Raw genomic sequence first — 23,351 nt, 5'->3', positions numbered from 1 at the left:
TACTGCGAATATCTTGAGTTGGCTTTATTGAGGAGATTTTTGTTTTGGCAAGGTTTATACAAAATGTGTCAGATCTAAGATGGACTACCCTTTTGCCCCGAATGGTGATAATCTAGGTCGCATGCGGTGGAGGACACTTCAGTCAATCAACGTATCAATCAGTCAATCAATACTAACAGAAAAAGTAGTTTTAATGTTAAGTTACTCTTTAATAAACCTACATTAAGAGCAGTTTGGGTCATATCAAATAACATATTGACCAAGTATGAGAGGGAGATCATTACCGTAGCAAACACAGATAGGTTGAGATTGATGCCCAATCCTGAAATAATGTTAAATAATGTTAAAATCTACACCAACTGAACACTTATTAGGAACACCATACTCATACAGGTCTCAAAACAGCCTCAGTTCTTTGTGGCCTGGATTCCACAAGATGGTGGAAACTTTCCTTTGAGATTCTGGTCCATGTTGACATGACTAGATCACATAATTTCTGCAGATTAGAATCTCCCGTTCTTCCGCATCCCAGAGGTGTTCCACTGGATTCAGATCTGGAGACTGAGGAGGCACTGAACTCATTATCATGTTCATGAAATAGAATTGGAAATAGAAATAGAATAGACAAAACAAAGCTTTATCGTACACCTTTTGACAAATGACCAAAAACCTGGCAGGTCGAAGAACATGTGTTGAGCAGTGAGCAGTCTCAGCCATTCATGGTGAGATGTAATATTTTTAAGTTATTTAATGATGAATGACTCCGGGCCAGACTTTAAGCTATGTCTTAAGGGTTCGTCATTGAATTCTTAGACTGCTGGATAATGAACACATTATTTTACATTATGTTTTTCTGGGATAAATCAGGCCACAAAAGAGTGCTCCAAGGGGATATAGCCTTCAAGATCTAAAGTACATTTGTCAAGTAATCAATATAGGCATGATTTATGAGCCCAAAAAGCTTATGAACACAACATCTGGTCAGGGAATTTATTGGAAATTAAGGCGTTTTTTTCTTTTTTTAATATATATTACAGACTGCTCTGAATGCCAATGATATAATCCCAACAGCTGTCAGTAGATTGTGTTGAGTGATTCAGTTGGCAGGTTGAACAAAATCAGTCAGGCTGTGTAAAGATTTAAGTTTTTACCCACAGAGACTTATTGTACAGAACATTCATCTAGCGTTTGAACGAGTCTTACGTGTTTTACTGCCCGCGTTGAGCTACTTGATTAGATAATTCCTGGGAATTCACAGACTAATATTGAATTTGGATGTTTGCGGTGATATTGTGGTGGGAGCCAAGTAATGTCAGATGGAAATGTGCAATGATTCATTAATGGAACTGATATGAAAATATTCATTGTGGAAAGCTCTAATAATTAACCAGGGAAGTTGTTTATTCAAAGGACAACTCTGGTGAACTAATCCTACTAACAAGTATAATCTGCGTAACCTGAGTCTGATGTAGCATATTCCTCTGAGCCATAGAGCTCCATTGTCTCCACAAACTACTAAAAACACATTAATGAGCCACACTGTTGCACTGGGTGACATGTTCTTTCATTACCGTGAACACACACACACTCTAGTTTGTTGACTCAAGTGCACATACAACATCCTGCTGCTGGAATCACTCACTAGAGCACCAAATGTGAATCAGTCCGCGGCGGAAATTAGTCCCAAACAAATGCACTGTTCACCCCCGTTTCACTAACATTTGCGAAAAACTACAGTGACCGGCTGTTTTGGGGAAATTCATCAGCCTTAAAAAATTTTGACCTGTTTTTGTAGATTTAAGTCTTTAGTAGGGACCAATGGGCTTGGGGCTGAGTGCCACAGATGGGGAAGGAGAGTAGGAGAGTATTGAGAGATGGACAAACACATAATTTCTTTTGGCATCTTCATTGGATTTGTCGACGATTACAAAAATATAGTATATCACCAGCCCTAGACTTTAATAGGTAAATTATCCCCCTTTAAAGATAAGTAAATTAAGGTATGACTTGCAGAAAATAGAGGTTAAAAAGTAAATTAAGCAAATGGAAAGGTGGTTGAGAAATTTGTAGTTTAAACAGGAATTAAAGGTACTTTTTAATCACATATGAAATTCAGTTTGCATGGTTCTCATCAAGCTATTTTTTTATTGATTACACCAGCTCTATGTGCAACACCCAGTCTTAAAGCTCTTTCACCAAACTGCTGAAGACTCAGTGCTGTTGCGGTCGTTTCTGACAGTTTGACACTAGTGCATTAATTTTGCACGGCAAGCAGACGAATGTGTCAGAGGCGGCCAGTTATTGTGTTTCTCACGGGAAAATAACACTCGACACCTACTCAGGATTCTCAGTGACCATAGTATAAGATGATCTACAACATGTATAGCAAAAGGACTATGATTTCAATCATTTGATTTTGGCCAGATGATGAGGAAAAAGTTGATTATGAAATACATGGTGGTGTCTGTATTACGTGTTTATCCATGAAGCAAGGGGAAAAACTGTACGATATTTTGTGTGCCATCTGGATTTGCCGAGTCATGTTTCTATTCTACATTGTTCACTAATGTAAAAATATGACTTAATATTCAATGTCTTTAGCGTTTTTCTGAGTAGATTTTGAAAGAGGACAAAGCTTCATTTGCTTTTAGGAACAGAGTCAGAGTCACAGAGGCATCATTGGACATTGTTAGAAGAAATATATTTGTGTGTTGATGTTTGAGAAAGCCAAATCAACAATCAGTTATCATGAAGGCATAAATCATGTTGTATTTCATTATATCTCACTGCATTTGTAATAGATATTGATCTCTAATGTATTTGGCGTTTTGGCTTCTTTCTTGTTGGGCTTTTGTGTCCAGCCCTCTGGGGCTGAGTTCTTTGCTCTTATCATCCCAGAGGAATTGTCTGGTATTTTTGGCATCTGAAGCCCAAGTAGATCGCTGGAAGGTTTTGTTTTTTGTTTGTTTGTTTTTCTCCTTTGATAACTGTGCACGAGGCAAATGAAGAAAGTCTGAGAAAATTAGCCGGCAGACATGTATCCCAGCTGAGCGACACTAATACAATAAGTAAATTAATGATTCCCTTTTATCGTGCTGCCAGTAAAGTTTTCACATGGACATGAATATTTTTTCCTTTTCCTGTGTTTGTGAACTGTTGAACCTTTGGTGCCTCTAAAGCGCTGGGCAGAACAACAGAAAAATCCGTCTGATTTTAATGAACCGTACAGAGGCCACATCACTGCAGTGTTGGCAGCTTGGCAAGCTGTTGTGACATTTAGCAACTTTCCCACTGTATGCTCAATAGAGCCCGGAGGATTTATCAAGTGTTATCAGCTGATATTAGCTTATTACATATATATTGGTATTGGCGTGTACTGTATGTCAGCTGCTAAGTTACAAGAAATTGCAGTACAGAAGTGCCAAAGATATGTTTGAGGCTATTAAGAAGCTGCTGCCATTAGTTTGTTCACCACAGAGCAGTAACCAGATTATTTTTTTGTAAAATGTCCTGCAGTACTCAGTTTTAACTCATCATGGAGATAGTGAGTTAGTTTGACGTATAAGTTTAAAGGTCGACTATTGATCTGTTTGGTTCAAATTTTTCTTTAATGATATCCCCAATGCTATTCACAGGATGCTCCCAGATGATATTAATAAAGGTAACAATGAAAATATCACAATAAAAATTAACCTCAGCTGCCAGAAGAAAGTCAAGGATGTGAAACAGAGCAGTATCGAATTCAAAATTTTTTGTTGCAGCAGTTGGGACCAAACACGGCGCCAGGGTTGTTGAGTTCTGCCAAAATTGAGATGCACATTGTTAAATTAGTTTTCTCAACGATGCCATTTTCAGCTCCCTTTCGCTGTTAGTGGTCGCACATCGCAGAATTTTAGGCTTGGTGATTGGAGGTTTCTTGCCAAAATACACCTTGGGAGACGGACTTGACTTATGAACACGTTTTCTTCAAAGGACCAGAAATCTTCTTAAACAGCTGATCATCTCTTGAAATGATGATTCAACTGCTGTTTCATGCTGATCTAAGCCATATAATTGCGCCAGTTGTGATTCACCTAACACTGTCTGTGGGGAAAAATGAATGTGACTTTTACTTTTAGAACCGGAGCACCCATAATAGCTCCTATAAGTCTGCAACTCAATTACTTTAAACAAAGCTTGATCCACTTAAATGAAAAAGATATACAACAGCAGATTTTGGAAAAGTTGTTTATTAGGATTTGATATGATTGTACCCACTTTAGCATCCAAATAAAAAAAATTAAAAAGAAGCCACTAACTATCAGAAGCTAAAAGCTGAATTCCTCTCTCTTATCCAGCAGTTCTTACTTAGCTGCCACCCACTGAGCAGGATGCAGTCTGGCCTTGTCTCGCCATGTCTTATCAACAGCTAATCTCCTCCAACCACAGCAAGGAGGCTCCCTAAGTGGGCTTTCCAATCTCAGAGAAAAGCACAAGGTTATAACCCTAATACTCTCCTATTGAGCTTAATTTAACCATTTTGTGTGTAATTGTGACGGTTGTGTTGTGTCTAAGAGATTGGAATCAGTTTCAGCTATTCAGTCTGGTTCATTTTGCTTCCAGGAGCTTGACACAAAGAAAAATTTTCTTGGTCTTCTGTCTTCTATTTGCCTGAATCTGATATCTCAGGATTTGATTAATTTCATCTGTTCTCTACACCATGAGGATATTTCAGACAGGATTGTTCACACACTCTGGAGCTAAGTTGAAATTTCCTTTGCCCGGCCTTCTGTCTTCCCTCAAAGACACTTGTGCGCCTCCTCCTTTCCAACCCCCTTCTCCGTTACTTTCCCAGCCTTCTCCCACATTCAGGAAACTGGAGCAGAGCCAAACCCCCCTAGTCTCCGTTTCCGGGAATCTGTCCCACAAAGCCACAGTATAGTAAGTTGGCTCTGACGTGGGAGCCATTGTTAAAAGCCCAGGGCCCCCATTATCCAAGGGAGGAACAGCAGCACAAACAAAACCCCCTCTTGTGGAACAAGTAGGGGGTGCTGAGGGGGAACGAGGAGAGGGAACCTGTGCTATTAATACATGAAATACCACCACGAAGCTACGCTCCCATTGGAGAATACCACACTGGCTGCCTATGGGAAGGCATGATTTGTGATGGGTCATAGAGTATAAATTCGATTTCAAGGAACCAGCGTTGCCCTTTGTTTTCAGCCCCAACAGCTTATTGACTGATGGCAACTATAAGCTGAGGATGGAGGTGAGGATGTTCAAGAACTGTGAACTTCTCATTGACAAAATAACTTCAGATTCGTTCAGCTTTATTCAACCTCTGCTCACAGTCATCGAGGTCTCTGTCCTTATTCAGGTTTATGACACCTGTGCATCCATATCTTTGACTCCTCATCATCCCAGACAGTCATTTGTAGAGTTGTTTTTTTTTTTTTTTTTTTTTTAAATGTTTTAAAACCTGCATTGTTTACATCTACTATCAGTCCTCATCCCGTCCTTTACAAGCGCATTGTTGCGCAAGAGAAAAACAATTTGGACACGCTGGCATTTTTTTCGTTGTGAGGCTACCCAGATGCTGAGTCGGTTGTCTTCCACATGACACACTGCATGGGATAAAATATTTGGGATAACTCAACTCCCCAGCCGCCCACATCTGTGGGGTCAGGCCTTTACCAAGCTCAAGTATATTGTCAAGCTGATATCGATGAATCTGAGCCAAGCGTTAGATTTGTTGCATCTGTTGATGAGGACCACTTACACCTTCACCTCTTCTTGTTTGTATACAGTACAGCATAGCTTCAGCCGGAGCAGAGCTGTGATCAGCTGACCCTTTAAGAAATGCCTATTTCAGAAAGTAAAGTAAAATGGATGGATTAAGTTGGCAGTAGTTCATACTAACACAAAACATATTTGTCTTTTTAACTGCTTAGTATAAAACAACCACCCAGTCAGCTCTTTCTCCTTGCGGTTACAGTTGTTTGACATTTGCAATTATATCTCATCATGGGTATTATATCTGAAATAAGTGGCTGGACAATACTTGTTTAGACTGAATGCAGTTTGCAGTTGAATTTCAAAGCATCAACAGTGAGCCAGGAAGGAAATTTGGGGATCTGGGAAAGGTATATCAAAGGTGCTGGATCAAAATAAATAGTTGGATTTTTTAAAATCGTTTTAGTAAAATTTTAATTTTAAATGTATTTATTTATTTATTTTGAAGTTTTTGAGGCCTTGTAAGGTATGTGTGTTCTCACTTTGCCCCGTGTCTCCCTAGGACCCCAAGCATTCTCAACAAGGAGCCCACAGACAAGAAACCTAAGAATGACAAATCATCTGTCCCCCTCAAACACGAATTTGATCCTACAGGTAAGAGACAGACACAGCTTTATTTCTATTCTCTGATTTTAGTGCGGCCTTTTTTAATGTTTTGAGTGTTTCTTTAATTGAGTCTTTAGTTTCCTGCAGCATTTCTTCTGTAAAGCAATTTGGAAATCCATGTTAACTAATATATTATGAATTTGTAGCCTCAGCCTTGTTCTTATGTACTCTTGAATAAAGTTACCTCTCTAAGGTTTGTCTTATTAACTGCCCTATATTTGATTTACATTTTTAAATTATTCATTGTCCCACAGTCTTTACCACTGGGGGCTGGTGAGGGGGTAGAGCAGAGATGGTGTGGATGTAGTGCCGCGCTCAGAAACAAGTTGTTAAAGTAGTTGCCTGGGTTGCGGGGTCGACATTAATCCTTCCTGCCCTTTTCTTCACCCTGGAGTCTTAAGGCTCCTTCGTGGAGGCCAGAAGACAACCAATTATCCACTCAGCTCGCTCAGATAATTCTTTGAAGTGGGAGAAGGGAAAGGACAGTGAGTCGCTTAACTTCCTCAGTGGCTACAGGAGAAACATCCCAGATTTTCTTTGCAGATTTCAGGGTGTCGGAGAAGTCGGAGTGTAAGGAGTGTGCGAGTCTATGAGTCTGCTGAGTTTACAAATGGAGTCACTGATTTCCCAGGGTCACGAGGACCTGGCAGATTTACATGGGTACTATTAGCTGCGCTCCTGGCACATGGTCAAGGAATCCTTCTTTTTTTTTGTGTGTGTGTGTGTGTGTGTGCTCCTTGCATAACATTCAATTATAATTGGATGTATAGTCTGGCTTTTCAAAGTGTCACTTTATAACCAGTTAACAGAAGAACAGATTCAACCATGCTTCATATGTTTCACATCATTGTTGATTTTCTGGGATCAGAATACACTTAATCATAGTCATCATCATCACCGTCGTCATCATCATCATCATCATCATCATCATATTGTTTGAAACATTTAAATTTATTTTGTCATGTGTGTTTTTTATATTTCTTTAATGTAATGTTATTTTAAGGTAAATGATATATATGAACGGCACAATGCGAGTTAAGTTTTGTTTTGACTAAAGTATTACTGTTAATATACATACACATTATTACCCCTCCTAATATTGATCTAATTGTGAAGAGATCAAGGCATGGACAACTGTCACTAGGGTATAAAAAACATTGTCACTAACAAATTTTTTTTGAAAAGAACCAAGACTGGTCAACATTTTCACCATGTTCAGTAAAGTATGTAGCTACAGGCTTGAACTTGTTTGTACTTTGAATCACACTGACTTGAGTTTATAGTGCCCCGGTAGAACAATTTCTGTTTTTAGTTCCACCTGTGCATTTCCCTGCTATGATGAGTCAAAGGATTTTGAATTCCATTGATTTGGGAAAGAGTGTGCACTGTTACTGGCTGTCTGACCCTTTCCCAAACTTATAAACAAACATGTTATAGTGCCTGTTTAAGCCCCGTTCACCAATCTGTCATGGCCTTAGTGCCCCGAGTCGAATGCTTAGACCCCGGTATACATACTAAAAACTTAATACTACTCCAGTATTAAGTTTGAAGTGATTTTTTTATTATTTTTTTATAAATATATTTAGCCTTTATCATGTTCAAAAAATCTTGTTTTGTGAGGTGTGAAAGTCAACTGTATCGTGTTTATGCAAATATTAGTGTCATCTGCATAATATATGTTTGGCATCTCCACACAGAAGCATGTAATGGAAGAAAATTAGAGGACCTAACACTGACCTTTGTAGAGCACCATATTTTAATTGAGCTGTAAAAAATGTAGATCAGATGTGGTCCTTTCCAGTTTTCCAGATGATAAGCCCGTAGTCCTCAGAATGAGCTAAACAAATTAAGTCTGACAATGTTCACACCTTTACCAGCAGTGTAGAGTTGGTTGTTTATGACGGAGCAGTCTGCATTGTGGGGAGCAGACGTTTTCACAGATGCAGCTTCTGTTTATTAACGACACCTGGAGCCTATATTTTTTCCCCCCAAAAAAATCTTACCTCAGCATTGTAATTGTATAAATTTATCAAGATGACTCAAGTTGTTGTTTTTCCAGGCAAGGTCAGGCAATGATGTTTAAAATAACAAATGACTCCATACCCATCCATTAACAGTGTCAGCCCTACTTTAACCAAAATTAGCCGCGCTGCATCATGATTGCGTTAGTGACTAGTCAGTAATCATTGATTTTTTAAAATTTTTTTTTTAGATTTTCGATAGTGTTTCTATAGATTAATTACTATACAAAAGCTCTCAAAGAGACGAGAGGAAAAGGTCTCTTGTTGTTGAATCCAGTTTTCTTTGAAAGAGAGCTAGCTATTATTTAAAAACCTTTTCATTTTCAGTGCCTTGATTTGTCACTTCCTATTCGGGGAAATTTGACTCCCCCAGACCACCAATATTCCAGATATTCTGTTCCAGAACATCTTTTAGGCAAATAGTGCAAAAGTCTGAGGCACAGATTAATTCCCTAGTTACTTTTGTCAATATTTATCAGAAATTTGTACTGGCAGCAGCATGTGAAACGTGGAAGACTGTACACGTAGCTTGAATGTTCATTTGAAAATCTCTTTTGATGAGTAATGGTGGAATCTAACAAAAGCTCTTATGACAAAATAAAACATATTCATATTCAATATGAATGGTTATGTGAGGACATTTCTGTTTCTGTTGGAAAAAAAACACAAACTCATTCCGTGAAGTTGGTTCATCTTCATCACATCCACAGTTTGTTTTAAATTTTCTTACCAACATTGGTAACATGCAATATAATGCTGTGTGTGTGTCTGTGTGTGTGTCCTGGCAAATGACAGGTCTTGTCCAGCGTTGCGTGATAATCCAGAGAGATGAAAATGGCTTCGGGCTGACTGTAAGCGGAGACAACCCTGTGTTTGTGCAGCTGGTCAAAGAAGGTTAGGCTCGCACACAAACTCAAAATCATCACGCGCCTCTAGAAGCAGCAACTCTGACTCTGTTTAGTCTTTTGTGTTACAGATGGAGCTGCAATGCGAGCTGGTGTTCAGACAGGAGATAGGATCATTAAGGTAAGTCTTAGTTATTTCCTTCTTATTTCCAGGATCAGCAACTGTGTATCTCTGGGTCTGGAGAGAGTTAAAAAGTGAATCTGATTTATTTATCTTTTGTTCTTGCTTTTGTGCAGCGATACTGATTCAAGTTTTTCTCTCCTGATACCAGATCAGACACGTAAACCCTGTGTATCCGCTGATGCTGATTCGGTTCCAGCGCTCTTTGTCACAAACTCTAAAGTTAAAGTTGTAACTGTTAGCTAACCGCAAAAGCGATTGTCAGCACTTCTGGCTTCACAGTAAAGTCCTACCACTGCCTTCACATTAAAATGCGTTTATTGTGAAGCACTTTGCATGAAGTGATTATCAGCGCCAGGTTTACTCGTTACAGTAATCAGCAAATGAATGGACCAGATTGGTTCATCACTACTTAAGTGACCAGCCAGGTCTGTGGAGTTACCAGTGGTGCTCTGCCAGAGGGCCTCATGCCAGATGATACCTTGGCTTAAAACTAAAATGATAATAGGCGATATAAAATAATAAAAGTTGAAAACTAACAAGCAGGAACATGTAACCGGAGAATAACAGAGGGCCTAGGCTTGACCCTTGTGGAATACCACATTGTAATTGAACTGCGTTTATGATACCTAGCACCACAAATACAGTTCTAAACAGAAAATAACATTTTAATATAATCAGTGCAATATGTTGAAGCCCCACTCACTTATTCAGGTGGTTATGTATTTGTAAATTTCTAAAATTGGTTTTATTATGTTCATTATGTATTTTCTTACTGTTAAAAAATCCCATGAAAAATCCAAAACCAACCATGAATTGATCCTACTAACAATATTGTCGGTGTATCCAAAGCCTTATATATATCTTATTTTTCTGTGCTATAGAGCTCCAATGTTGAACAACTATTTAAATCAGCGAACTACACGGTCGCACTGGTTGTGGTGTTTCTTCGCCAGTTTATTTGAGTTGATCCCATATACACTGTCCCGCTGCTGTATGTACTCACCGGTGGCCCAAATCTTCAGAGAAATGCTCAGTTTACCATTTTTAAAAAATGAAAATATTTATTGATGACTCATTTTTAAAATGGACAAATATTCAACAGTGACAAATGGTCAAGCTGCTGAGAGCCACAGACAGGGTAGGGAAAACAGAGAGTGTTGAGGGGGGGCACATTTTAGCTATGGTCTTTTTATGGGATTTGTTGGCAGTGACAAAAAATATAGAATATCTCTTAAGCAGCATGCCATATTTAAAAATTCTCTCCCAACGCTTTTTCTTTTCTGACAGGTTAACGGGACCTTAGTTACACATTCAAACCACATAGAGGTTGTAAAGCTGATAAAATGTAAGTATGCACTTCTAATTATACATTCATACAACTCACTGAGTTTTAGCTATTAAGACCTCAATTTATTGTGGAAAATAAATACTGATATTTAAATTCTAAAGGGAGTTAGGGGTTTTTCCATTCCCTTCTCTCCCAGACGAAGCTCTCTCTCTCTCTCCGAGCCGGTTAGTGACTTGGGCGCATTCGTACGTGTGTCATTTCTTCCCTCCCTTCACCCACCCTTCATTTCTTTCTCATGACTCCTCTCTGGCAGCGGGTTCCTATGTAGCTCTGACAGTGCTGGGGAGGCCTCCGGGGCTTCCTCAGATCCCCCTGGAGGAGGACGAGGATGAGAAAGAGGAAGGGGCAGAGGTCAGCCCACCCTCCTCTCTCTCAGTGCCGCACTCACCTCCGCTGCCAGGTGGGGAGAAGTGCAGCCCCCAGGAGCACATCACCTCCCCTCCGCCTGATGGGGTAAGGAAAAAATAAAGAGTATTTTTCATGCATGTGTTATGTATAATAATATCTACCTGTCAGATCTCTATAGTGAGGGCCGGGAACACTTCAGCACACACTATTTAAATCAAATTAATGGGTTGGAGCAGTGTCGAGTGAATTCCTCATGAGATCTGATGTGAGGTTCTCTTGTGTGTTTAAACTGTTTTAACGTGAGAAACGGACACTGGACGTCTGATTCCATCTTTAAAATCATCCTTAAACTTTCTCAAACCCAGAAATATCTGTGGCAAAAACTGTTACAATCCCATAACCATATGCAAGACCAAATAAGACATAGACGTTTTATCAAGGTAAGAGGTGTAAATACAATATGGAGTATTAGATAAATATAGTGAGTTAGGGATAAATTAAAGAATTTAAAATGCTGTAAGCCATTTTTTATGAAACCGGGCGCAAACCCAAGTGCAAACATCTCCTTATCTACAACGTTTTTAAAGTAGCTTATAAAATGTGTTTCCATTATTACTATCTTCCTCATTTTGTTTTTATTGAATTGATTAATAGCGATTGCAAGTTGCGAAAACCTGACTGTAACAGTCCTTTTTACATGACTTTTTTGATTGTACATATTTGGATCCTCGTGAAAAAGCAGGGTCTTGAGAGTTTTACTCATAGTGAATAATGTCCCGACGGCTTTCATGGTGCTCAGGACTCACCCTGAGGACGCACACTAAATTCAGAATTATCTCACTTGTCAAACTTGCAGTCTGTGAGTCACAGTTGTGTAGTTAGACACAGAAAGTCAATTCGGGTTCGTCACCCATCCTGTCGCTGTGTCGGGAGTCTGTAAGCGGCTTAGTTCGGAGCCAGGAAACTACCGAAGGGGTGCAGATGCATTACAGTAGACTACTGCCAGAGGAGAACCGCGTTTCAACTGAGTTTGTGCTACTGCTGGCCTCGTGTCCGCAGCAACATATGCCACGGTATGTCAAGGTTACTGTAAAGGCACATCATTCCTTATAGGAATTTTTGCGGGAACTCTATATGGGCCTAGACATGATCGACTATGTAGACTTAGTCCTCCAGAAACATGTCGTTTTGTAAAGGTTACAACAGTTTTTATAATGTTTTCTACCTGTGTAACGCACCTTAATCAGGCTATAAAGTTGTTTCAGGCGTAGCCTCTTTAACGTCTTTATAGTCTGGACGGGTAACGCAGCCCATTTAATCCACAGGAGGTTCTTCATTCTAAGAAACTTGTGGAGCTAATTAAACTTTTTATTTTATTTTAGATTGTCCTGCAGAATTACCGAACACATCTCCTGCTTCTTTTAAAATACAGAAATATTAACGCCCGTAGTAAATGTCACACTTTTTATTCACATTATTCCAAAAGCACAGGGAAATGTAACTTGTTAAATAAGCTGTTTTTTTAAAGATTAAATACTGTAGATGAGGCAGCTTGAATGCGTATTTAGACTATAACGCTCTGCACGTTGCTATTTTAAACTGTGATAAGGTTCGTGATATCAGGGGCTTATCTGGCTCGTACAGCCCACGCAGCTCATTATTTTTGATTAGTCACATCGTTTCAGTCCATTACCCTCAGCTTTTACCAAAACTGCTGCACTGTGTCAACAGCTTATCCTCTTTGTAACACTGAATGTGTCATACAAGAGACTTCAGTTTCATAAAATCTGGCATAACTGTAAATAAATTCTTCCTCACTAGAATTATCTACTTATTTGCACTAGTTCTTTCTAATTCAGTGTGTTATTTACTGTATTAAATCACAGCCTTCATTTATTAATGTTGACACCATGTTCCCCTTTTGTATCATTTTCAATTTTAGTCAGATCAGTATCACTTCTCTCTAAAGATCTAAAGCTGTCTTCAAGCTTTTTCTCCCTTCAGAGACGTAATATGATACAGGAATAACTATGTACTAGTGTGTTCGGCGGCGTATCTTCAGCTAGTTTGACTTCTTCTTTGAATCCTCTTTTAAGATGGAGAACAAAACCAGGCACAGCCAAACGATTGATAGCTTGCAAAAGATGATAACCACACAGCAGCTGGACTTACAGGTATGTGTATGATACAAAATGATCTTGATATTATTTGTTGTGTTTCCATAAACACAGTATTTGCCTCACTTCCTGACCGATTGTGGATTGTGGATTTCATTCGTGGCTTATTTCTCTTACACGGGGCTTCTTTTTGGATTTGTTCGTGTTAAGGCAAAGGAGGAGGAGTGCAGCAGAAACCCCCGACCCAAGCTACTGAAGGAGATCCAGGAGGCAAAGAAGCACATTTCGCTGCTGCAGGAGCAGCTCAGCAAAGCCACAGCTGTGTTACAGGTGCTGTAGAAACAAACACACGCACACACACACACACACACACACACACAAACACACAAACACGCACACAAACAGTGTATATGCACTTGAGTTCACCTTTTCTCCACCGTGGCTGATTTATCGGCTGATAGAAAGTCATCTTCTTGCTCTAGACCATGAAGCCAAAAGTCTGATGGCTGCTAATGGACCCGAAGTCCTGACGTCACGTTTGGCCTCTGCTCCACTCGCGTCTGTAACTCAGTGCAATCTGTTATTAAGCATTTCCATGATCGTTTTTTTCTTCATAAACAAAGCGTGTTCCTCCAGTTTACTTCGCATTATCCAGAGACAAATAGCTCTCGATGCAAGAGACGAGAGTTTTAACACACGCTGTTAAAACTCTCGTCCCTCTTTTGCATCCTTTGTATCCTGTGACTAGTTGGACAACTCCTCTGTCTCTCCCACAGACTTTAGATTAACACAGGTCACTGCAGGCTCTTTAGTCCACCCAACCTTTGTTAATTGTTGCTGCCAAGAGCACGAACAGATTCCCATGTGTGTGTCTCAGGACGGAGCGGCTGTGTCCGGGACCGTCGAGGCTGAGGAGGGGGACGGCGGGCCTCCCGTCAGGGAGCCGACCTCATCCTCGCGGGGCGACGGTGGCAGCGACAGACCCTCGACTAACAATAACTCTGTGGGTATAATGACAGATCACGGCAATTAGTGTGATGAGCCACGTAGCACGGAATCATTCAGTACCCAAGCCAGTGTCGACCGATGCTGTCAATTACTTTGTCAGTAAAACAGAAAGTTGATCAACAGCAGTTTTTGTAAACTTATCAATCGCTTAGGTCGTTTATCAACCAAAAATGCCAGACACTCTCCCGTTCCAGCTTCTCAAATTTGAGCATTTGTTACTTTTCTCTGTTTGATACCACTGTAAATTTTATAGGTTTGGGTTTTGGACTCTTGGTCACAAGGGCATAGGTTTGATATCAGAAGCAGGGGGAGGGGAACAATGAAGTTTTTAAAGGAAAAAAAAAAAAAGAGAGAAAAAAAAGTGATATTCTGCATTTAAATCAATCTAGCAAATAACTAATTATGATTAAAATTGGATAAAATTGGTTATTGCTGTTTCCAATACAATGGTATTATAAATAAAAACAAAAAGTAGAATTGCTATGCAATGCTTTTTACTGCACCAAACCTACCTACAGTACATTCAGTCTTAGTTTCAGTCCTAGTTTTCTTTATAGATATTGGGTACTGGATACCTGATAGATCATGTTGTATTTACATCTTTTTACTACGAATGGATCTTTTAATATCTTATCTTTGACTGATGTTTATTTTTCTAGTTTCTATTTAGGAGAATATTAACTGTGAATAAAAATCTAGATTAAATTCTTTTTTTTTTTTTTTTTAACCAAAGAAATTCAGTCGGGAGCAGGCTATACTCGCCAACCCTGAGTAGGTATGCTTTCGGGCCGCATACAGCCCCGACAGCCTTCACCAACACGGTACGGCAGCCCGCATGTATGCTGAGAGGCGAAACTCGGGCCAAAAAAAAAAAAAAAAAAAAAGCACTTAGGGCTCGCAGCATCACTCGCTCCCTCGCCCGTTAAACGTATTGCTGCTCCGGCAACAGCCGGAGGAGGCTCAGATGACCGTGTCAACTTTTCTATCAACCCCGGACCACAGTGGCTGGGCAGAAAGAGGATGCAGTTCAGAGACTGAAAGTGAGGGGGGACGTATCTCCGCCACCCCCAAAGGAAATTACGCCCTTGGTTGGTCAAAACGTAGATAAATTAACCCGCCTGGATGCTTCAATGCCAACGTGATTTTTGGCCGCTTTTTAGCGTCAACTTTTCACAGTGAATGTGGCTTGTGTTTTATGGAGTTTTTAAGAGAGGAACTAATTACCCGTGGATCAGGTGCTGCTGCTGCTGACGAAGGGAAGGCTTTTAATATGTCGTAGGAGTACCCACAGTCTGATGTTGAATACAACAGGAAGCCTCTGAAAATACTGTTTACACAGACTTCTTTGTAATAACAAATAACCTTTTTATCACAGATCCTATAAATAGGGATGAAATGGTCCTACTTTCCAATCTCTGGGGATTTCCCAGTGTTCAGCACCAGACTAAACAATCAATTTGCCCTAAGTGCTGTGTTGTCCCGTGTACGTGTATTAACGTCTATGTGTGTGTATGTGGTGTGTGTGTGTGTGTGTGTGTGTACGTTTCTGTCTGGGTGTGGGCTAGATGCACGGCAGCCCCCTCCCAGAGAGTCCCGGCAAAAGAGAGACGCCCCGTCAGAGCCCGGACATCAGCCGGCGAGACGGACTCAACTTCTGCCCGCCGCCCGACACCGAGGACAACACTGACACTGTAAGATACACTCGCCTACACACACCCACACTGAGACACTGCTAAAGTCAGATTTGTTTTTTTTTTTTATCATTCCTTTTGATTTTGTGATATCATCGCAATCTGACTTTGGAAGCCATTTTCAAGCTGCGGGTAAAACTTTCAGCGGAATACAAGTCGTGGTCAAACTGTCAGTCACTAAAGACGGGGGACGCACCTAACGACTGGTGAGCCCATCATGAATATCATCTGGGACGTGACGACTGATCGGACCAAGGTGAACAAGGACGTGGAAATAAAGGAGCAGGGACGGTCTCGTTTTGCAGAAAGAAGAGCATGTTAGTCCAAGTGTGACAGTTCAGGACGATAAGAAACAATCCAAGGACAGACTTATTTCGTTTTCATTATTTAGTCAGTACTGTAGGAATTGTACTTGGACAGGCAACACAGAGGTCAGACTTGTGTGTTATTGTCCATATTTCCACGCAGGTATGTTTGAAGGCTTTTGTGGGATGATGACAAAATCCAATTGATTTGAATTTGGGAGTGTAAACTCGCCCAAATCTGATAAAGAGCTGGACAGATCTGTTAACAGAGCTGATAAACACAGAGTCTATTCCTGACACTTTCGCTTTTGTGGTTTTTTTTTTTCTTTTGGTTTTGTAAAAGAGAAAAAAAAAAAGAGTATCGCTCTTAAAAGAGCCACATACATGGAATCCAAAACTCGACTGTCATGCCTAGTTACAGTTGTTGAGCTGTGATTGGACAACTGCTGCCCGGCCTCTGTGAATTATTACAAATTCAGTTGTAAGAATATTTACCGAATATTTTAGTTTTTCCTTGACACAAGGCTGAACACGTTCTGCCCATTAGTGTGAAACTCTTTGTTTTTTTTAATTGTTTGTCTATCGGTGCATTTAACCCTGAATATGTCACTCAGGACTCCAGTGCCCAGTGTGTTGTGGGTAACCCTCCCTACGTCCTCAACCCCCAGATTATCGGAGCGGAGGACGACTACTTTGACTCTCAGCAAGAGCAGGTATTTTGAGAAGCTACTGATGGAATCATCGGACGAGGAGTTGACCGGTTACCACATTATCGTTAGGTTTTAAATTCGAAAATATGGAAACAGCGGAGCAATTTGGAAAAAATATGGAACAGACTCAAGCAAAAGCTAATTGTTTTTGTGAAATTATATATTTTTTTCTTTTTTTTTTTTCTTTTTAAAATTTTGATCAACATTTGCTTTTCGTTTTGACAAATCATTAAGTTCATAACCCCTTGTTGTGTCATGTGACTGGCTTTCCGTAAAGTCTAATGAATGAATCTCTCTCCCTCTGTCAGATTAACGGACAGTTCAGCTGTTTCCAGAGCATAGACTTGCTGAAGTGTCGGCCGGCTCACCTCGCAGTTTTCCTCCATCATGTCGTCTCGCAGTTTGACCCTGTGCCTCTGGTACATATGCACACGCACACACACACACACACACACACACACACACACACACACACAGACACAGTACAGACTAAGGTAATAGCAGTGCTATTAATTTGGTCAGCATTCTGTGGGTTATATTCTATAATATCATATACAGTAGTTCTGCTATATCACACAGGGCCTCTTCACCAAAACCAAAAATGAGCTAGGACGCGTCTAAATACACAGCTCAAAAATATATCGTTTTAGTTTTTAAATATAGTTGTTTTCTTTTTTTTACAGGAAGGGTCAGTAACTTCCTGTAGCAGCCGGGCGCTGTTGTTGTCGTTAGCAAACTTTATTCTAAACAGGTGTGAAAAAAAATGTTGCAGCCAGCGCAACCGTGTGACTCATTAATGTGTTTTCAATAGTTTTCGGACAGCAGTGGAGCTCCATGGGTAAGAGGAATAAGATGTGTGGCTACACAGACAGCGCTTGTCAGCAGGATGGATTCATTGTTGACTTTGGCCTTTTCGGGGATTCGTTGACTACAAGCAAAATACAGGATATTGCCGGCGTTTCCCTTTAAAAACGATACATATATACGGTTAGAACATAAAGCATGAACTGTATGGAAGTGAACTAAATGATGAGCTAGGTTTATCTTGACAAGTAAAGCCTTGAGTCATATAGTTTTACGGTATAGATTCAGTGCAAGGTTTTTTTTGTTTTGTTCTTTTTTTTATTTGTACAAGTTCAGTCCGAGCACCACTTACTGTGCAAATAGTTCTCGTCGGCCGTGAACGTCGTACTACATAACACAGTGAATTATAAAAATGGTTGGAAGCTTGTTTTGGAGTACAGCCCTTCACGTACGTAGTGGTACCGTCAGTTTTAATGACAGACATACATTGCTATGCTGAAAAAAAAGGGATATGAATAAGAGTTACTAAATAAAGTTTTAATAGGAAACAAAGTGAGGCTCGGTGATCGAGCCTTGTGGACTGCCTTCGCTGACCAGAAAAAAAAGCTCCGTGTTCCGATGGGATAATGTGTATCGTTGATGTTTTGGAGCGGTAAAGACATGAAATCATCTTGACCTGATAACATACTAAACGAGACGACGGTCTTCTCCCCTCGATAGCTGTGTTATCTCTACGCTGACATGCACAAGCAGACCAGCTCCAAAGAAAGCCGACGCTTCTTCATGGAATTCCACTCACTCTTCATGGATCGAACAGCAGTAGGTTCCTGTCTTCTCTTTGCTTTGTCCTGCTCAGTCACTTTCTTTGCCCTTTGCCCAACTTTCTGACTTCTTGAATTGTTTGTATTGAATTGAATTGAACTGCCTTTTTTTGTTTTGTTTTTTTTCCCCCAGAATCTTAAAGTACCAGTGCCGGAGACAGTTTCATCTGAATTGGGTATGAAACAGAGAGACGCTGAAATCTGTCTCTGATTTCTTTCCTTGTTATGCTGAGAATCACGAGCTGGTTATCGCGTTGTCCGCAACATCCGAGTCAATAGGCTACAGACCCCTGATTGAATGTTGGGAGAGTTGATCCCGTGATGTAGCTAATCTGTAGGTACCAGCTTCATGTTTTTAATGATACGGGTTGTTCCGGTGCAGTTGTTCACAATGTGCAGTTGCTTTCACAAAAGTATGTAAAAATTTCAAAAAAACCCCCCAAAAGATAACATTTTCACACTCGTATATTTCTGTGGTACTGTTTGATCTAAATTGCGGCTAGTGGAGGCTTTGGTTCATTTGCACGCCCACAATGTTAAACACATAAACTGATGATTCGATCCCCACCCGTAGCGGGGCAAAAAACGAAAAGGTTGTCCCGAGGGTGGCACAACAGGGGAAAGACCATGGAGTTATAAAAGTATAAAAGTGGTATTCCTCAATCGGCAAACTTCGTGGCAGTCGTGACAGACGGTGAGATATTCTGGCGACACTTTGTCCTGCAGTTTGCACGAAGGGAAAGTTCATGAAGCGTCCGAAGGGAAAGGGTTCATCCTCCTACTGGCATAAATGTGATCAGTACATTTTATCTGCCATTATTATTACTTCTTTTGTACAATGGGTCATTTTTACCTGACGGTGGCACTAAATGGAAGTCGCCAAACACATCAGCTAGAAATCTTTTGACTGCATTGAACACTATGTGAGATGTGGTCGGAGTTTTTAGGAAGTAGTGAGTGAACCGTGAATTAGGGATGCACTGCTCCGATGCAAGTTTTCCGCCAGCATCCGAAACCACTGCTCTCTTCTTTTTCCCAAATTCAAAAATCTGTGTAACACATTGTGCGGAACTTACGTAATTAACCTTTTACGTAAGGGAACATGAGACCAGTGGGAAAAACCGAATCTTATAGTGACACTGACGAAGAAAAATGTATTTAATGTGGATCTGTCATGTCATAGCCAGTACTCAGTCCTCCTAATAAGGTCGGCATATCGGATTGGTGCAGCTCCACCGTGAGTTAACAGTATTTTACCTCAGATTAAGAATCTTGCCAGTAGTTCAAAGTGTTGATGGACAAATGGATGGATGAAGTGGTTTTCAGAATGACGCAGGCGTGCAGTATTATTGTGCCCACTCTCTTTAGCAGTTTCGGAAACACAAGAAACTATTTCATTTTCCTGGTGAAAGCTAAGAGTTGCGATAAGATGTCCCCAGGTTGACTTGTTTTTTTTGGGGGTGTGTGTTTGTGGTCCCCACAGAGAAGCGGAGGCTGGAGTTAATCCCGGAGGAGCTCTGCAAACAGTACACCCAGATGTTACAGGACACACTCCTACCAGACCTGCTCAAGAACCTGGAGGACTTCAGGTAGGACTTCAGGTCACATCACTGAGTAACTGTTCTGACAATGAGGATGTGACTTTTTTTGTAACTGTCCCGACAGAAACCTCCTGACAGGACGTTCGCCCCTAAGGTAATATCTATGTGTGGCGTCATTTGTGTGTTTGTGTCTATCTGTGCAGACAGAAGCGCAGCATGGGTCTGACTCTGGCCGAAGACGAGCTGTCTAAGCTGGACGTAGAGCGCGGAAAGGACCAACAGGCCCTGGAGAAGGAATGCTCCTGCGCTGAACACATCATCTCCCGGATCGAGGATGTCCTGTGAGTCCCTGAGCGCGCACACTAACGCAAAGCACGTGAATATTCCATTCTTATATTCCACACACGACCGTGTGTGTGTGCTAACCCCGAGTTGCTTGTTACAGGTTGACGTCACAGCCCTCAGAAGAGGAGAAGGGGTAAGAGGAGAGAGTTTTTTTTTTATATTTTACGCCATCAGTCCGCCGCGGAGCAGTTAGTGTCTGTCTGTCTGTCCAGAGGTGTTTCAGTCTCTGTGCAGATATTTTACTGTTGCGCTAACTTTAGAAAAAGACCATCTTGTCAGTGCTTAAATTCTAATGTCATTTATGCTACATTGCATGAAAATACCTTAAAAGATGACTGTAATAATAGCAGTCTGAGTCCCAAGTATGTAATATATCAAGTGTTTGATAGAAAAGTAATATGTGTGTGTGTAATAATGGTAGAGATTAATAAAATCTAGAGTTGAACCCTTAAGATTTGTAAATATTTGCCACACAGTAAAAAAAAACCCAACCTGCTTCTTTCCTTGACTGTGTGTCCTGTCGTGTTGCAGCCAGACGATGCAGTACGTGGTTCTCACCTATATGAAGCACCTCGGGGTGAAAGTGAAGGAGCCGCGCGGCCTTGAACATAAACGAGCGCGGATCAATTTCCTGCCCAAGATTAAGGTTCGATCCCCCTCTGCAGAACCAGGGAGACACAAATATGTTTATTTATCTATTTTGGTTTAGCTATACATTTTGCTTTTTATCTATCATCTGCACCAATGTGTACATGTAACATTGAATTTCACATTAGACCGTGATACAATATGAACAAAAATGAAAAAAATGCAATGTGCTAAGTTATAGGTGGATGATTATGAATTGGAGATGGTTGATACGGTTCATCAGTGTCACAGCGCAGAAGAGAGTATTTTTCCAATATTGTCACGATATGAAAAATCTATGCAAGATATAAACTAAGGAAAGACATTTCACGCAGTGAACTGTGCTCCACTGTTTTCGTGTTACGTCGGATAAAATGCTTCACACATGATTTTTATTAGTTTTCGATTACGATTGGCTTGGAATCATTGATTTGAATGACAGCACGGTGTTAGAGAGGCTGGAAGTAAAAATAACTGCTTTTAAATGTTTGAAATGCCTCTTCAGTGAACATTTCACAGACAAATGTGTGTTGTTTCGACGAGCAGAAGAGTATCAAGCCTGAGAAGGAGGGAGAGGAGAAGGTGAAAAAGCCTCGGTTTCCCAACATCCTCGGCCCGCCCAGGCGCCTGAGCAGAGTGGATTCAACTTCAGGTGAGGCAGTTCTGCTGTTTTAAAACATCACAGATACCACACACCCCATCACCTTTCACGCGGCGTGAGGTAAGTTTTATTTATTGCGACTGTAATGAACCAGTAAAATCCGGTAAAATTCTGTCCCTGTGCTGCAGAAAATAAATCTAAACATTTTCACAGAGGTTGACAGTTTGTCATATCTACTGCGTGTATCTCAGTGCCTACATTCATACATACTATCGGTGTGTGTGATTTTCAATATCTGCCCGCCCATGTTTTCTCTACCGCTCTGCACGTGTACGCTTGTGTGCAGTCGGAAAGGCCGTGGATCTCAACAAGCAGCGCTCACCGAAGCAGCTCTCCCAGCCGCCCCTCGGCATCTCCGAGCAGCCCGACTCCTCCGCCGCGGCTCCCGGACGGATCCGTGGATTACAGCCCAGTGAGGGATCAGACACCGGTCCCCATGTTTTGCCTTCCACTGCCTCCCCTACACACAGCTCCCCCGTTGGTCAGGCCTCGGAGACCAGCGGACAAGACTCGGACTCCAGTAAGAAGTTCCCGTTTCTCTTTCTCACAGATTTTTTTTTTTTTTAAACATTCCCAGATGAAAAAGACGCAAATTAATCCCTAAGGGGGATCCTTTGAAAAATGCTAAACAAAACAAGTAACTATCGGAATATTATTTGGAACATGACAGTGATACTGTAGCTCAGTAGTTCACTATTTTTTGTCCCTTGTGACAGGTTGTATTTCCATAAGTTTCGAACAGTTTGGTCAAAGTGTTTTTCCATCTCAGATTTTTTCATTGGAATAATTATTAGAAAGCCGAAGAGACAAACTAAAGTATTTCAACAAAAAGATAAGAAACGCCAAAAACAAACAGAACTGAAACATTTTGTGACCCTTTAGATTAATCTCAGTCCCCAGGTTGGGAACCAGTGTCCTGTGTAGTATCATTCGACGCTATAGCACTAAATGGGAGTATTATGGCCCCTTTTACCTGACTTTTTTTTTTTTTTAAATATAACGTCATTCACATAATATTTGGAATCTTTTTTTTTTTTTTTTGGTAATTACAACTTTTTTTCTCCTAACATTACAACTTTTGTTTTTGTCAAGATATTTGGACTTTATTCTTGAAATCGCAGATTTTTTTTTTCTTTTTTCCTTAACAGTGAACTTAATCCTCATGGGAATCGTGAGACCACGGGAGATGAACAAACGAGTAGAACAGTTGCAGATGCATAAGTCACACTACGGGTACCCTAGCCGTACCACAGCAATACCAGTTATTAGTTGGGATGAAATACAGCAAGGTTACCACAAACCTACTCCAGGGAGAGTAAAAAGTAAAGGGATATAAAAAAAATGTATATTTTCTTCTTCCTTTAAAAGCTCACCAAAGACAGAAATGGAAATACAGGAATATTTGCATGGACTCTGGATTAGCATAAAGGTCCATGTATCATCTGTCCGTTCAAACATTTCGAGGCACCGTTTTTTTTTTTGCCGTTTTCATTTTGAAGTGTTTAAATTTTATAAACCAGTGGAGGAGAATGACTGTTGATGACTGAAACTAACCGCACGTATTAGTCAGAAATAGTCTGATTTACATGTTACGGCA

General features: G+C 40.5%; 1 protein-coding gene across 2 annotated transcripts in view; it reads left to right on the top strand.

The window, feature by feature from the left end:
- The window catches only part of LOC120802681 (rho guanine nucleotide exchange factor 12-like), a 42,139-nt gene that overhangs the window by 6,601 nt on the left and 12,187 nt on the right, over positions 1-23,351 (top strand). For both annotated transcript variants that reach the window (XM_040150753.1, XM_040150752.1), the window contains exons 2-20: positions 6,275-6,366; positions 9,195-9,293; positions 9,376-9,425; positions 10,716-10,773; positions 11,030-11,229; positions 13,221-13,298; positions 13,452-13,571; positions 14,119-14,244; positions 15,815-15,940; positions 16,860-16,958; positions 17,264-17,374; positions 18,480-18,578; positions 18,714-18,756; positions 20,064-20,169; positions 20,325-20,462; positions 20,567-20,599; positions 20,998-21,112; positions 21,640-21,745; positions 22,041-22,274. In XM_040150753.1, coding sequence (XP_040006687.1) covers positions 6,275-6,366; positions 9,195-9,293; positions 9,376-9,425; positions 10,716-10,773; positions 11,030-11,229; positions 13,221-13,298; positions 13,452-13,571; positions 14,119-14,244; positions 15,815-15,940; positions 16,860-16,958; positions 17,264-17,374; positions 18,480-18,578; positions 18,714-18,756; positions 20,064-20,169; positions 20,325-20,462; positions 20,567-20,599; positions 20,998-21,112; positions 21,640-21,745; positions 22,041-22,274 — 2,033 coding nt within the window. The remainder of the gene's footprint in view (positions 1-6,274; positions 6,367-9,194; positions 9,294-9,375; positions 9,426-10,715; positions 10,774-11,029; positions 11,230-13,220; positions 13,299-13,451; positions 13,572-14,118; positions 14,245-15,814; positions 15,941-16,859; positions 16,959-17,263; positions 17,375-18,479; positions 18,579-18,713; positions 18,757-20,063; positions 20,170-20,324; positions 20,463-20,566; positions 20,600-20,997; positions 21,113-21,639; positions 21,746-22,040; positions 22,275-23,351) is intronic.

The sequence above is a fragment of the Xiphias gladius genome, chromosome 17, assembly GCF_016859285.1.
Source record: "Xiphias gladius isolate SHS-SW01 ecotype Sanya breed wild chromosome 17, ASM1685928v1, whole genome shotgun sequence".
Taxonomy (NCBI): domain Eukaryota; kingdom Metazoa; phylum Chordata; class Actinopteri; order Istiophoriformes; family Xiphiidae; genus Xiphias; species Xiphias gladius.
This window is presented reverse-complemented; position numbering and strand designations above follow the sequence as displayed.